General features: G+C 43.8%; 1 protein-coding gene across 1 annotated transcript; it reads right to left on the reverse strand.

Moving 5' to 3' along the window:
• Positions 1 to 486: 486 nt before the first annotated feature.
• LOC109404496 (uncharacterized) lies at positions 487 to 10,249 on the reverse strand. The gene is made up of 4 exons (XM_019677389.3): positions 9,517 to 10,249; positions 9,225 to 9,461; positions 1,582 to 1,839; positions 487 to 1,265 (listed from the first exon to the last, which is right to left on the reverse strand). The coding sequence occupies exons 1-4, from the start codon at positions 10,157 to 10,159 to the stop codon at positions 607 to 609; spliced, it is 1,797 nt and encodes a 598-aa protein (XP_019532934.3). The 5' UTR covers positions 10,160 to 10,249; the 3' UTR covers positions 487 to 606.
• Between the last annotated feature and the right edge of the window lie 6,344 nt (positions 10,250 to 16,593).

Raw genomic sequence — 16,593 nt, forward strand, 5'->3', positions numbered from 1 at the left:
TATTTCAAAACTTTGTAATATAAATACCTATAATAATAAATATTGAGCTAATTTAAAAATAATTGTATGAGTTGATACGTAAACCACAAGTATATCCAAGATACTTGGTGGGCTTCAGTGTGATCCGTTGAATCTACGTCAAATGAACAATCATCTACAGGACCTGGCCTTGGGCCAATCCTTTCTAGTCCCTCTGGGTGTATAGTGCTCTTAGGTGCTCTATTTTATGTTTGTTAAAATATTGTTATCAAAATTCTCCGGAAATGTGAACTCGGTACTCATAGTGCATTTGCCTATGAAAAGATGAAGATTCTCGGGACTAGGGACGTTCAAATTCAAATCAATTACACTCTTTGGTTTTGGAGACATGCGATTTGAGCTTTATATAGAAAATCTTACTGAAACTGCTGCAGTAACTAAAAGAGACTGTTTGCATAACAAATTTTATAACATTATCTCACATAGACGGTATAGAAAAGAAGAAAGTAAACGACAAAAATGTTTATTCAGAAGGAAAACTTAATGGCTAAATGAGTTAAACCTCGTAAAATGTCTCACAACTAACTACAGCACATACGCATCTCGATCTACACGCGTCGCAATCTTCTATGAGCTACCCTTCAGCGTGGAGGATAGCGTCGGTGACTGAAGTTGCGATATTTCTAGTAATTCGGACGAATCGAGAGCATTGAACGACGCTTCGGTGATGGTACTATCGAATCGTACGGATTTCCGTGCCGTCGTTTTACCCGTTTTTCTCTTCGCTGGTGACGAGGCAGGATTGTTCTTCTTCGGTTCGCTCTCCTCCGCCAGAGCAGCACACTTAAGGATGGAATACATGATCGAAGCCTCGAAATCGTCCTCTCTGCTGACTTTGGTTTTCTTCTTCTTTTTCTTGGGAGATTTTTCTGGCTCTTTTTGCGTTTCTACCGGTTCAGCAGGATGCGAATCCTGCTCGCTATATTCAGCCGCCAGTTTCAGTAACAATTCCTTCTCCAATGAATCGATGGTTGATTTTTTCTTTTTCTTTTTACTTGGAGACGGTTTGGCAAACGGTACTTCCGTGGTATCATTTAGTCTGGAAGTGCCACGATCAGAATCTGTTGCGTCGCTCATCTCTTTTTCGATGCCACTCAGAATGGCTTGGATTGAGTCTTCCATGTCTTCATGCTGGCCGGCGGCATTCCCGGAACTGTGCCCGTTCATTTTGGCGTGTTTCCGCTTGTTTGCTTTCTTGGATGAACTGGGTTCGTCTACCTTTTTAGCTGTAAATAAGTAAAGCATGCGTATCACTCAGAGTACTTTGCCATATTTTAGAATGAGCATGGAAATGGTCATATTTTAGAATAGTGAAAATAGAAAAAAATGTGAAATAGATATGTACGTCATAAATAATGTTAATGTATTTTCGCTATGACTTTACTCTATTTGACATTAAACCGTTTGGCATAAGAATAGTTTTACACTTTATTTCCATACAGGCGATTCCTAATGTAATGATAAACCAATACCAATACCAAATGACCATTATGTCAAACGGCATCATATCACGGAGTAGGAAATCTATTCTATGATTCTTACGTTTTTGTTTCTTGCTGGTACTCTCAGCCTTGCCGCGTGACGGCGTTGTCACTTTCGAATCATCCTGTTTAGAGGAACTGTAATCCGAATCTGTGATATCGCTCATTTCCTTTTCGATCCCGCTCAAAATGGCGTTGATGGAATATTCTATGCTATCACTGGGGTTGCCTCCATTGACCTTAGATGTATGTCCATTCTGTTTGGTCTGTTTTGACTTTTTCTCTTTCTTGACCACAGTAGAATCATCACCTTTCTTTCCTGTGAATGATAGGAAATATGTAGATAGGAGAGTTCAATACAAACATTACCGCTAACGAAGCCTGTGGAGTATCAGGGAGCCCTCCACAGTATTGTACCCACACTTCTTAATTGTTACACTATATAGGTACAGAGAAACAGATGTCACACTCTGATCGTTCCCTATCGATCACAGTTCTACTGGTTGGTTCAAATATTTGGCAATTGGTCGATTGGCCCCTCGCGGCGCTCACACCGTGTTTGCTCTTGTTTGACGTTTGCTCACTAAGTACCAACATATATTGGTCACTCGGCCAAACATAGCATGATCAGCATTGGCCGGTGACGATCTTTTTTACTGTAATTTGTTCTAAGAGTTACATCTGTTTCCTGTGCTACAACAGGCTTGATAAGTTTGGGATTATTAGCACATACAAAGCATGATACTCATCAGCTATAATGATCACGTAGGGCAAAGTACCTAAAGAATTTGACAAGAAGTTGCGATTTTTTTACATCATTTGGGTTTCAAAATAGGATACTGCTCGTTGATTGAAATCACCATTTTAGCTCCCTTGCTTCATGGGTTGCCATTATTGAAAAAAAAAAAAATACAAGTCAAAACAAACTTACCAGCTGTCATTCCGAATTTCAGTATGGTGGACTGTAAGATCTATCATATTGGATTACCTTCCTTTTACTTACCTTGACCTAGAGTACCGAACCACTTGGGCAGTGGCTACCATTTTGGGCACTTTTCCGATATATATAACTTAGTCAATTTCAAACCAACTGATATGATTTTTTGTACACGGCTAAATACTATCTGCATCTCATCGCGTACAAAATCAGTCAATTGTTTAAAAATTGACTGAGTTATAGCGGAATTAGGTGTTTTTTTTTTGTTTATATTAACGTGTATTTTAACTTAAATGCTAATTCTACACTTAGTATTAAGTGTTTTACATCTGTGTATTTTCTCCTCTCGCGTTTTCAATCGATGCCAATTTGGTTTTATCATTGCTGTTCTTTTTTCCGTGCTCTTGTGATTGCAAAGTCTAATCCTGCCCAGTTTGAAGAAGTGGCTTTAGTTCAACAACCTGAGAAGAATTTCAGTCTAGGAGAAATTGTGAACCCGGTGTTTGCTACTTTAGGCAAAAACAAAGGGCAAACTCGCGTGTCGTGCCTCAAATATATCGTTGCTATACTCGTATCTGAACTTACTACCAAAGATGTATGTGCTGCAACTATTGAATGAATTTCACAGAAAATACAACTTTTTCGCGAATTATTTATCGCACCCCACTGCAGTTTAAAAGGCCTTCCACTAAGCATCGGCTGTTCGGGCCCGTATGAAGTTGATCATCAATATTAACGTCTTTTCTCGATCAGCCTAGATAGCTGTGTAGTGTCGGTAGCGATTGTCTCAATTGGCTAAGAATAACACTACGGACCGCCTGTTCCGGTGATAAGAATCCACCAACAGGTGACCCCTAATTCATGGTGTGATGCGGCTTTATGCTTACCGTGCCTAGGAATGAATGGCTAGGGGGGTCTAATAAAAACCTAACCGTTAACGGAGTCTGAGGAGTACCAGGGCGCCCTCCACAGTATGTTGCCCTTACTGCGCTAACCGGAGCAATGGTGCAGTGGACCTTGTGTTTCTCCGAGACAATCGGCTGCCCTTCTTTAGTCTCACTTGAGGCTAAATAAGGGCGGGATTATGAAGATGTTGTTAATTAGTTTAAATTTTCACCTATATTGTTTCGCATTATGCGATTTACACAGTGTATTCTGTGTATCCTCGCCTTTGGCGTTTTCCAATCGATGCCGATCTGGTTTTGTTGCTGCTGTTCTTTGTTGTGCTGTTGTTGCGAGGAGTTTAGTCTTGCCTAGTTTGGGTAGTGGCTAAGGTTAGGATAGCTCAGTTCAATCTTCAGCATAAAAGAACAGCAACAATCAATCTTTGCACACTTATGCAAAATGGTTCAGCCCAAGTGGCCTTGGTCCAAGAACCTTACTTCCGTAAGGGGAATTTCTATCTAGGAAACCTTGTGAACCCGGTGTTTGCTACTTTCAGTAAACATGAAATGGCAAACTCGCGTGTCATGCCTCGAGCCTGTGTGCTTGTCAACAACGCAATCATCTCTGAACAACCACCAGAGATGTATGTGCTATCACAATTGATGTATCTGTTGGAAACCTCAACAGGAAATACGTCTATTGTTCGGTTCATTCATCGCATGATGAACCACCCCCTACGGATGCTTTCAAACAAGTCATCGCATACTGTACTTCAAAAGGCCTTCCGCTAATTCTTGGCAAGGATGCTAATGCTCACCATATCATCTGGGGCAGCTCAGACATTAACTTGAGAGGCTCCAGTTTGATAGTGTACTTAAGTAGTACAGATCTTGCATTACTTAACATAGGCAACCGCCCAACCTTCATGGTATCTGTTAGAGAGGAAGTGTTAGACATAACGCTTTGCTCTAGTAGAATTAGTCACGAGCTGACCAATTGGCATGTGTCAGATGAAGAATCTTTATCTGACCATCGCTACATCTTTTTTGAACATTTAAATGTTACTTCGCAAACATTGCGTTTCAGGAATCCCCGGTCAACAAACTGGGATCTTTTTACTGATTTGGTTGCGGCCAAATTTCATGGATACTTACCATCCATTGACACTCCAAGTGATTTAGATGATGCCGTTGATACTACAACGACCGTCATCATGGAAGCTTTTGAAGAAGCATGCCCTCTACGGTCTGTGAAGATCACAAAAGAAACCCCTTGGTGGAACTCTGATCTGGCGAAACTCAGGAAACAATGTAGAAAGAGTAGGAACAGACGACGTTCGGCTGGTTCGGAGGCTTTCAGGTCGGCTCGCAAGGCCTACAGGAAAGCTCTCCGGTCTGCTGAACGATCCGGCTGTAAAAACCTTTGTACAAATGTTTCCAGTTTGAGTGAAGTCAGTCGGTTAAATAAAATCCTTGCGAAATCTAAGGATTTCCGAGTGAACGAACTTCGTTTGCCAAATGGCGATCTGACGATCTGATGTGGAAGTTCTGGAATGCTTATTCAGCACACACTTCCCTGGATGTGTGGATATTACATCTTCGGATGAACCTGATGTCTTTTCTTGTAGTTACGATTCCCTGGCTTCGGCTCGGAGCATTGTAACTATAGAATCGATTGAGTGGGCCCTTAATAGCTTTGCTCCTTTCAAATCTCCTGGGGTAGATGGGATTTATCCTATTTTGCTTCAGAAGGGATTTGATCATTTATTTATTTATTTATTGATGCCAAATACTTGTAGCGTAAGAGTTTACCCTTATAAAATTACTACAATCGGTTGTATAATGTTGTTCGACCACTTTCATATAATCAAGTTTAATTTTTATTATTACAAAAAAAAAACAATTCAAACTATACACTACTTTGTTGACTACCTAGTTGCCCCGTTCACTTCAGTTCCCCTCATTGAGCCAGCTCAAACACTCACGACGAAAACTTGCTGCAGATCGCAAAACTTTAATTTCGTTCGGAAGTTGATTCCATAGAATGATGGCACGCACAAAAAAGGTATTACCATAGTGTGACGAGTTGTGATGCAAAAGAACGTAATGTCTTACGCGGTTGCTCCTAAAAGGTTGCAGCTTTTCAGCAAGATATTCAGGTCCATGATGAATTATTCTAAACAAAGAAGTATAGCAGCGTACTTTGAAAAAAATGTAGAAAGAGCAGCCCAGAAGATGGCGCTGTAAATGTGTTACACTTGCATATCTGTTAAGATTAAAAATCCAGCGTACGCATTGATTCAGAGCAACTCTAAGGCGATCATAGCTAAATACTGAAACATTTAAAATCAATTCAAGACCATACGAGAAATGGGGCAATATCAATGACTTGAACAACATCAACTTGGTAGTAACCGGGAGCATTGAAGCAGTGAGTTTCAGGTGGCGAAGGCCAGCATATATTTTCCCGCATTGTGAATTAACTTGAAGGTTCCATTCAAGATTACTTTGAAAAATAATTCCTAGATTTGTAGCTCGATCTACGTATTCAATAATTTCATCATTGATAAGTAAAACAGGCAAACATGGACGTGCTTGTAGTCTAGAGATAAACATAGCCTTTGTTTTGGAAGAATTTACGGGTAGAAGATTATGCTCAGACCACCCCCAAGGGGGAGTCTTGTCACCGCTTTTGTGGAATCTCGTAGCAGATACGCTATTGAGGCAACTCAATAATAGCGGTTTTCCTACTTATGGTTTCGCCGACGACTACCTAGAATTGTTAGTTGGTGTGTGTATCACCACCCTTTTCGACCTGATGCAAAGCGCCCTTCAGGTAGTTGAGGGTTGGTGTCGCCAATATGGCCTTTCGGTTAATCCGAGTAAAACATCTATTGTTCTTTTCACGGAAAGGCGAAACCGTAATGACGTTCGACCTTTGCGTCTCTTTGATTCTGAAATCGATGTGACTGAACAGGTAAAGTACGTTGGAGTCATTCTTGATTCCAAGCTTTCCTGGACACCTCACATTGAGTTCAGAATCAAGAAAGTTTGTATGGCCTTCAGGCAATGCCGGCGAACCTTTGATACAACTTGGGGTCTAAAACCCAAGTATATCAAATGGATCTACACAACTGTTGTTCGGCCAATATTGGCTTATGGATGTCTTGTGTGGTGGCAAAAGGGCGGAATGAGAACGGTCGAATCAAAGTTAGGCCATCTCCAAAGGATGTGCTTAATGGCGATGTCTGGAGCGTTCTCTTCAACTCCCACGGCAGCACTCGAAGTTCTCTTTGACGTTGCTCCACTACACATTCATCTCAAACAAGAAGCACTTTCTTGCACTTACCGTCTACGGGTACTCGGTCTACTAGAGGAAACTCCTGTGAACCGCACATCAACACACACCTCGTTGTTTCCACTTTTGGTGAATTGGGACAAAATTGTCCTTGCTCCAAGTGATATTCCAATTGCTTGTAATTTTCCATATAGGACATTTTCCACGAAATTCCCTTCCCGGGAAGAGTGGACATCTGGATATCTGGAAAGAAGTATTTCAGATGGCATCGTATGTTACACTGATGGCTCTCTTCTCGAAGGTCGAGCAGGTGCTGGTGTTTATTCTCGTGAGCTAAGGCTGCATCAGTCTTACTCACTTGGTAGACACTGCACCGTTTTTCAGGCCGAAATCTTTACTCTTATGTGCGGAGTGCAATCAGCACTTCAGCAGCATGTAATGAGCAAAGTAATATACTTCTGTTCAGATAGCCAGGCTGCTATTAAAGCACTTGCTTCGGCCAACTCCAGGTCGAAGATAGTTATCGCTTGTCGAACTCAAATCGAGGAGCTGAGCCAGCTATTCCGATATCGAAGTGTTGGGTACAGCTTCAGATTCACACCTGGGCTGCTACTCAACACAGACAATACTGGAATAGTTTGGAGTCATGTCGTCAAACCAAATTGTATTGTACTGAGCCATCTCCAAGGGTGGTGAAGTATCTTACAAATCTGTCAAAGCATAATTGCAGCATTCTGGTCAAAGCATTGACTGGCCACTGCCGACTCAGTTATCACATGGCGAATATTCAGCAAGCTGATTCATTTGCATGTGATAGCTGTGAATGCGATTATGGAACTTCGTATCACTTGATATGTAACTGTCTAGTTTTTGCGCAACTGCGTTTCCGAGTATTCGGTAAACACTTATTAAGTAAACTGACTTCAGACACCTGAATATTCAGGATATTCTGTTGTTCTTAACCCGCTGTGGTAAAGAGTTATAGGCTCTCTTTCGCTTTATGCGTTATTACAGTGCCCTTTTCAGGGCGCTGTTTGAACCCATTGTGGTACGCTCATGCGTTAGTATCCTCTTCCAGGGTACTTTTCCTATTTCCCTACCTGTCCTCACACCATCCCTATCATTATTGCCTTCCTTTTCCCTCAGGTAGATGATGAAATAGGCTATTATTTTGGCGATGGCACAAATGTCCCAAATGGAGGATAACGTGCCTCTGGAGCCGGCCATCTGATACCTGATACTGCAGTTTAAAAGGCCTTCCACTAAGCATAAGGAATCCTTATGCTTAGTGGAAGGCCTTTTAAACTGCAGTATCAGGTATCAGGTATCAGAAGGAGTGTTGCTAATGTTAACACATAATCTGGGAGAGCTCAGACGATAACTTGACAGACTCCAGTTTGATCAATACTTAGGTGGTATCGATCATGGAATACCTACTTAACATAGGCAACCGCCCAACCTTTGTTATAGCAGAAACAATCACGAGTTAACCAATTGGCATGTGTGAAATGAAGAATCTTTATCTGACCATCGCTACATCGAGCATTTTAATGTTGCATCGCAAGCTTTGTGCTAGCTTCAGGAATCTCCAGTCAATCAGCTGGGATTTCTTTTTTTGTTGCGGCCAAATTTCATGACGCCATTTATTGACAATCCAAATGATTTAGATGATATCGTTTATACTACAACGTCCTTGATCATGGAAGCTTGTGAGGGAAGCTTTGCGGTCTGTGAAGACCACAAAGGGGATTCCTTGGTAGAACTTTGATCTGACTGATCTCAGGAAATAAAGTAAAGCGGCTAACATGCCTCTCTTCATGTAAATCAACATGCATACCAATCTGGAAAGTTCACTGTAACTGTTTTACACATCGATAACGAGAAAACATTCACTCAAAAGCAAATCTTGTCACCACTCTTGTGGAATCTCGTAGCAGTCTACCTACGGTCAGATGTAAGAACACTCACTTACTATTTTCTCAGCACAGAAGCATGCTATCATATGAATGACTACCTAGGGTGACGAAGGTTATTATTGACAGGTTTGTTCTCTTCGTCATGGGGGGTTTTTGTGGGCCGAACTGCCTGAAATTTGGGCATATAACTCAGCTTGGATGGGAAGGATTTGGGACCAGCTCTGAGACCAACATATTTAAAAAAAACCATGTCGAAGAGAACAAAACTGCCGGGAGTACCTAAGTTCCCCTACCTAGTTTTATCTAAGTTTTCCAAATAAAGTAAGGGTTGCACACGCATACCAAAGCCGTGACAGATCTATGAAAGCGACTCTTCACATAGTGAGTGTGATCTCGAGGAGAGTTGCCTATCTCGAACGATGACGCGCGACACGAGCTCAACGCAAACCCTATACATACGAATGTTTCAAATGAAGAATAATGTACCTCTGAAGCCGGTCTTTTGATGCCCGTTCTCCTGTTGGTTACTATTCGTAAGACAGTTTACGTTGAATAATAAATTACAATTACAATTACAATTACAGTATAATTTGACCACATCAACCCAATAGTTAACGCCGTTGCCTACAATTTTTCCCTTACCCTGGCAAAAATAACCACCAGACTTACGTTTCGTCTTTTTGTTCGCATCCTGTTCCTTTGCCGGCGATATCTCCGACTTTTCGATACTTTCCGAGGCAGAATCCACGGCGTCGCTCATTTCCTTTTGAAGATTATCTAGAATAGCTTTCATTGATTGTTTGACATCATCGGCATCTTCATCACCATCATCCGATTCGGACTCTTCGGTTGCCGGTTCCGTTTTGCTCCGAATCCGATGCGGAATCGAAATAGTTTCTGTGTTGGCTAAAAGTATAAGAAAGATGATAAAGAAATTCAAAATTTAAACAGATATACATACTCTTCACTTCGGTAACTTCTTCCTGAACATCCATTGGCTCTGCCTTAATTCCCGTTTGCCTCTTCGAAGATTTTTCCTTTTTCACGATATGTTCTTCAAATTCCGGCAGTTGTTCGTCTGGTGCCGTAATCAGTTCTCCCTCAATATACGGCAGGTCACTCTTCATATCGTACGATTTGACAATGAAGCTGATCACCCGGCCCTGTTTGATCTCATGCAGCTTTTGCCGTTGCAACCGAATCGTAACGTTAAACACCCGATAGATGACCGCGCTGAGGTAATTCTTCGATACATATTTAATAGTTCCCTCGATAGTGGCGCCACTCACCGGACGAAACACGTAGAAATCGGTCGAAACCTTTACGTGGCTCCGGACACTATTCGGGCGGATGGCCGACAAATGATTCAGGATTTTGGTGTTCTTGAACGCCAGAATGATTCCATCGACCGACCGGTCGTACTTTCCGATCTTTTGCGTCAGACAAGCCCTCACCCCGTCGCAGATGTTGCCCAGATACTTCGGCAGTACGGAAACCAGGTTTGTCCACTCCAGCTTTTGCACACACGAATTGGGATCCGCGACGTACGACTCTAGCTCTTCTACCGTATATTTGGCGTATTTTGTGAACGTATTCGTAACCATTTTAGCGAAATATTCCGTTTTACGCACATCAAACGCGTGTTTTTAAAATGTGTTTCGGACCGTGCGCGAATGCAAATGTCACCATCAGATGTGAAAGTGAAACATTTTTTTTTTGATTCGGTCAAAACAGAGTTCGTTTCGATATACCGACACGCTTGATACCGACAGGTGGGCTGCGTACTTGTTGCAACTGGGGGTGCCCAAAAAAATAAAAATGATTAAAGGTCAGACTCGATTATCCGGGGACTGGAAAAAGATTCATCCCGGATAATCGAGCCAATCTTTTTTCGGTTTTCCTTTAGGGTCTGTGTCAATTGGCGAATTAAAATTAATTTTCACTTAAACTTGACAGTTCGATAATTATTTCCTTAGGAAAACTGTCAAGTATTAGAATGCTATAGCTCTATAGAGCCTATAGGCTATTGGTATGGTTTCCATCGGGTGTCGCTTCAAATTGTTTATTAATCATGCTGCTCAAAGTCAGTCGAGTCCCTCAGCCGCATAGCTATTGCTTCGTTACGCTGATAAACATTGCCGCTCTGCTCTACGTTTATAATCGCGGGCCCTATTATATTGTGGTACGTGATGATTGTTCGAATTTATTTGGGGTTTTATGATGCGGCTCGCTTGGTTAGTTGTAGGGAATGGTTGGAAAGGAATTCGTTCCGAATTGTGTGGATTCAAATGTACTTCACGCTTCGCGTTCGTAACATCTCCTATAAGAAACTCCTAAAAAATCCCAGAAGGAATTCATGGCAGATTTTCAGTAGAAATTTTTGGAGGAATTCCAGTAAAAATCTGTGGAAAATTCCTAAGATTATTTTGAAGGGAATCCAACAGAAGCCCATGGATAAATTACTTTGGAAATCCCAAGGGAATGACATATCCTTTACTAACCGGAAAATTCACATTTATCCGTTCCTAATCGTCGCTGACCGCTGCTAACTGATCAGCAGTTAGACGTGGTTAACGACGGTTAGCAACGGATAAATGCGGTTTTTTTCCGGTTAGCAAAGGAAGTGAAATTCCCCCTGGGAAATCCCCAGGATGAACTTCAGGAGAAATTCCATGACACATTTCAGAGGGGTTTCCTGTAGGAATACGAGGGAAGAATATTTCAGGTGAATTCTTAAAAAAAAAACTCCTGAAAGATTCCCATAAGTAAGTTCAAAAAGAACTCCTGGGCGTTAAACAACTCCTGCAGGATTATCAGAAGAAGTTCATAGAGGAAACCCAGTAAAAAAATTTGGGAGAAATTCCAAAGAAGATTCTTGGGGGAATCCAGAAGAAACCCATGGATAATTCCCAGATAGAATCTCAGAATAAATTCCAGTAAGAATTACAGAAAGGATTGCAGGAAAAGTTCATGGGCAGATTCCAAAAGGATTTCCCGGAAGAATATCTGAAAAACCTCAGGAGGAACTACTAATGGAATCCCAAAACAAAAAAAAAAACTTTTGGGGGAATCCAAAAAAAATTCAAAGGAGTTAGGAGAGAGATCTACTAAAATAATTCCAATCTTAGAAAATAACTTTTACTGGAACAAAACAAGGAATTCCTGTAAGTGTTCACGATGGAATTCCCGTAGTAACTAACTATTCGAGGAGTTTAAGAATAAACCATGTTGTTGAATTGTTGGAAGAACCTTTGCGGAATCTCAATGGAAACTCTGGAATCTTAAGAGAAATCTAAAAAATAAAAGCACAGACAAACAGACGTTTCACTCTAGTCACTCCCAATCGATTCTCTTTTTAACGGATTATTCAAATATTCTGTAGTTTGCAATACGCTCGCTCACGGCGCTTTCAGCGTTTTCACTCCTGTTTGACGTTTGCTCACAACCGCCATCTTCTCAGTAGGTTTGCGAACCACAGCGTAATAAGCATTGGGCGATTATGTTTTCGTGACGATGATTTTTTTTATCTGTATTAACGAGATTTTTAGCCCTAGGCTAGTACATCTCGGGACCCACGCTTTACTTCCCTTCCGAAGGAAGAACTCACATTTTGCGAGTTTGTTGGGAGTGGGGTTCGATCCCAGGTCCTCGGCGTGATAGTCAAGTGCTCCAACCATCACACCAGATCCGCTCCACCAAAGACGATAATTTTTATCGCATTTTTTCCAAGTGATACGTCTGTTTGTCTGTGATAAAAGGTTCTCAATATGTTCCGAAAAGAAACCAAATGGAATCGCATAAGATTACCTGGAGGGATCCCATCATTCTTGAAGTAATCTTAGAAGATATTTACTCATTCGAGGAATTCTATGAGATTACTTTAAAGGAACCCCATCATCAACTCCTTGGAAAATCCCATCAAAAATACTTCTGAACGAATTAATCCCATTGAGTTGTCCAAAAAATGTCTCACGAAACCTACTGCAAGCCTATCCATATACGTAAGAACAAAAGATGTTTACAAAGTTCTTACAGATAGATTAACACGGGAAATCTGAACACAAACCACTACCACACAGGCATTTGGATTGTTGGGTTGACAACCACTGCACTCGTTGCGCCCCCACTCCTTAGCTACGGCACTGTGCAGAGCAAAGCTGTCGTTTGGCAGTCATCATGATTTTTCTCATTCCAAATGTAAACATTAAACCGAATACACGTTTTTCTTTTCTTTGTTAAATTCAAACGGCGTGTTATATTTTCTTCCTGGCTAATCCGAAAACCTTTCAGGTTATTGGCCCAGGCAACGTAGTGCGGAAGTAGTTATCGGGAGTGATTCGCGAAATGCTGGAAGAAAGTTCGGACCGTGTGTTGTTGCCACTCTTTGATGGCTCCAACTTCGCTGCATGGAAATTCCGCATGCAGGTGCTTCTCGAAGAGCGAGAATTGTCCGAGTGCGTGCTGAATGATGTGGCGGATGTGCAGGAGTTGAAGGAGGAACCGGCTGACACGGAAGCGGTGAAGACCCAGAAGAAGAAAGCAAGGGAGGACCGAATGAAAATGGACCGGCGTTGCAAATCACTGCTGATCTCGCGAATCCACGACTCGCAGCTGGAATACATCCAGGAAAAGAAGTCTCCGAAGGACATTTGGGATGCCCTCCACCGGGTGTTTGAGCGTCGGAGCATCGCCAGCAGGATGCATCTCAAACGCGAGATGCTATCGATGCGATTCGAGGGCGGATCACTGCAGCAGCACTTTTTGAGGTTCGACAAGTTGGTGCGAGAATATCGAGCGACCGGCGCCCAGCTGGAGGATTTGGATGTGGTGTGTCACCTTCTTCTGACGCTCGGCTCGTCGTATGCCGGTGTGGTGACTGCGCTGGAAACCATGCCCGAGGAAAACTTGTCGATCGAATTCGTCAAGTGCAGACTCCTGGACGAAGAGACAAAACGGAAGGGCTCCGAATCGTCGTCCGCATCAACCAGTGACGCTGCGTTTTTCGGTGGGAAGAAGAAGCCTCTGAAGTGTTTCGGTTGCCACAAGGAGGGGCACAAGTTGGTGGACTGCCCGGATAAAAAGAAGAAGAAATCCGACCAGAAGCAACGAAGTTCGAAGGCCAACGTCGCGGAATCAAGTGACCGAGGAGGCGTTTGTTTTGTGGGCGTGAGCGATGGGATCGAAACGCAGGAATCTAACCGGACGAGATGGTTCATCGACTCCGGAGCAACAGATCATCTTGTGCGTGACCGGAATCTGTTCAGCGAGCTGCGCCGCTTAGAGAAGCCTATCGAAATAGCGGTTGCGAAGGACGGCGAGACGATCGTTGCGGAACACTCCGGTACGATACAGGTGGTATCCGTAGTGAATGGTAAGTCGATTGATTGTACTATCCGGGATGCACTGTACGTGCCCACTTTGCGCTGCAACCTGTTCTCAGTGCTGAAGGTAGAGCAGGCCGGGATGCGCGTTGTTTTTGAGTGCGGGAAAGCAGAGATCTATCGTGGATCCGAAATCGTCGCGAGTGGTGTGTTGCGTAACAAACTTTATGAACTGGATTTCTACTCTGTGAAAAAGAGTGCGGAAGATTCTTCGATGATGACGTGCGGTCGGATCCAAAAGAATATGGAACTTTGGCATCGGCGTTACGGACATTTGAACGAGAAGAGCTTGAAGTGTTTGATGAGAAACCAGATGGTTTCGGGACTATCAGTGAGCGCAGATGGGGACAAAGATGTGATTTCGTGTGAATCGTGCCTCGTCGGAAAACAAACGAGGAAACCGTTTTCGTCGCGTGAAGGTAAGCGTACGTCGCGAGTGCTCGAACTGGTGCACACCGATGTGTGCGGCCCTGTGACGCCGGAAGGGCTATTCGGGAAGAAGTACTTTGTCACGTTTACGGACGATTGGAGCCATTTCGCCATGGTCTATCTGATCTCTTCCAAGGACGAGGTGATGCAGTGCTTCGAGGAGTATGAGGCCCTTGTTACAGCGAAGTTTGGTCGGAAGATTTCACGCCTCCGGTGCGATAACGGGGGTGAGTACTCTAGCAAACGTTTCAAGAGATTTTGCAAGGCCAAAGGAATCCAGGTTGAGTGGACAGTACCCTATACTCCGGAACAGAACGGGGTAAGTGAGCGTCTGAACCGGACGCTCGTGGAGAAGGCCAGATCGATGTTGGCAGATTCTGGCATTGACAAGCATTTCTGGGGACAGGCTGTGGAGACGGCTGCCTATCTGACGAACAGAAGCCCAACTGCTGCGATCGAATCAAATCAGACACCGTATGAGTTGTGGGAGTCGCGGAAGCCGGACGTGTCAAACATCCGCATCTTTGGGAGCAAAGTTTTTGTTCATGTACCGCAGGAGCTGAGAAGGAAGCTTGACAACAAGGCGTGGAACGGTATCTTTATAGGATATTCGCACAATGGGTACCGTATCTGGCATCCGAAGAAGAAGATGATCGTCACGGCGCGAGATGTGGATTTCATCGAGACTGGCGGTGTGGCGAAGAATTCACTGGACCAGTTTGTGAAAGTGCCAAGAGTGAAGGCGGGTGATGTCGCGAATGAAGACGAAGCTGCTCCGGAAGAATATCCGTCAGATGATGAATACGCTAGTCCGGAAGAGGATGTATCAGACAAGGCGGATGAGGCTTCCGACCCGGAAGGATACGACAGTCCAGCAGAGGATGTTGAACCGACAAAAGCGAAGGTGCCGGATGCAAATGGGGCGAGAAAGGAGCGACCAAACAGGACGAAGACGACACCGGTTTGGCACCGTGATTTTGACATGGAGTACGCTGGATTCGCCCTTAGCGCGATGAATTTCGTTGAGAACGTGCCAAGTTCGATCGACGAATTGAAGAAGCGCGACGACTGGGAGATGTGGAAGGCAGCCATCGATGACGAGATGAGCTCGTTGACGCGCAATGCTACGTGGTCTCTGGTGAAGCTCCCAGAAGGACGATCGGCCGTGACCTGCAAATGGGTGTTCAAAATAAAGCCTGGTGGACCGGGCAAGGCCGACAAGTACAAGGTTCTCACAGAAGCTGGGGTTTGATTATACGGAGACCTATTCGCCGGTGGCGAAACTCGACACCCTGCGAGCGGTGCTGGCGCTGGCGAACCGAGAGCGGTTGTTAGTCCATCAGATGGACGTTAAAACCGCGTTTCTGAACGGAGAGTTGGCCGACGAAGTCTACATGACCCAGCCGGATGGGTTCAACCAAGGAAACGGTTTGGTATGTCGATTAAACCGGTCGATATATGGACTGAAGCAGGCGTCCCGCACCTGGAACGAGCGATTCCATGCTTTCGTGGAGAAACTTGGTTTTGTTCGAAGCGAAAACGATCAATGCCTCTACACGCGTGGCACAGGCAAGGATATGGTGATTTTAGTACTCTACGTCGACGATATTTTGTTGGTCGCATCATCGCTGAAGTTTTTGAAGGCTGTAAAGAGAAGACTTGCGGCTGAATTCGAAATGACCGATGAAGGTGAAGTCCGACAGTTTTTGGGTATGAACATCAACCGTGATCTGGAGGCAGGTGTGCTGAAAATAAACCAACGTGGATATTTCGAAAGGCTGCTGGAACGTTTCGGGATGACGGAATGCAAAGCAGTTTCTACACCGATGGAGAACCGTTTGCGGCTGAAAAAGGGTGAGGAACAGCAGAGAACGACGAAGCCGTACCGGGAGTTGGTTGGCTGTCTGATGTACGCATCCCTTACGACCAGACCAGACTTGTCAGCAGCGACGAACTATTTCAGCCAATTTCAGTCGTGCCCAACTGATGAGCATTGGGTCCATCTAAAGAGGATTTTGCGGTACATCAAGGGTACGTTGGACATAGGCCTAGTGTATCAGCTAAACAACGATGCACCGCTGTTGGAGGTCTTCTGCGATGCCGATTGGGCAAATGATCTGGTGGACCGAAGATCAGTCACTGGAGGTGTCTTCAAAGTCTACGGTTCTACGGTGAGTTGGGTTACTAGGAAGCAGCAGACGGTGGCGCTCTCTTCAACTGAAGCCGAG

Source organism: Aedes albopictus, chromosome 3 (genome assembly GCF_035046485.1).
Source record: "Aedes albopictus strain Foshan chromosome 3, AalbF5, whole genome shotgun sequence".
Taxonomy (NCBI): Eukaryota; Metazoa; Arthropoda; class Insecta; order Diptera; family Culicidae; genus Aedes; species Aedes albopictus.

Excerpts from the sequence above, each read along its gene's own strand:
- LOC109404496 (XM_019677389.3), bottom strand. The coding sequence starts at position 10,159 with ATGGTTACGAATACGTTCACAAAATACGCCAAATATACGGTAGAAGAG. Across the intron at positions 1,840-9,224 it reads TGCGAACAAAAAGACGAAAC|GAAAGAAAGGTGATGATTCT; the intron begins GTAAGTCTGGTG and ends TATCATTCACAG. Across the intron at positions 1,266-1,581 it reads TACCAGCAAGAAACAAAAAC|CTAAAAAGGTAGACGAACCC; the intron begins GTAAGAATCATA and ends ACTTATTTACAG.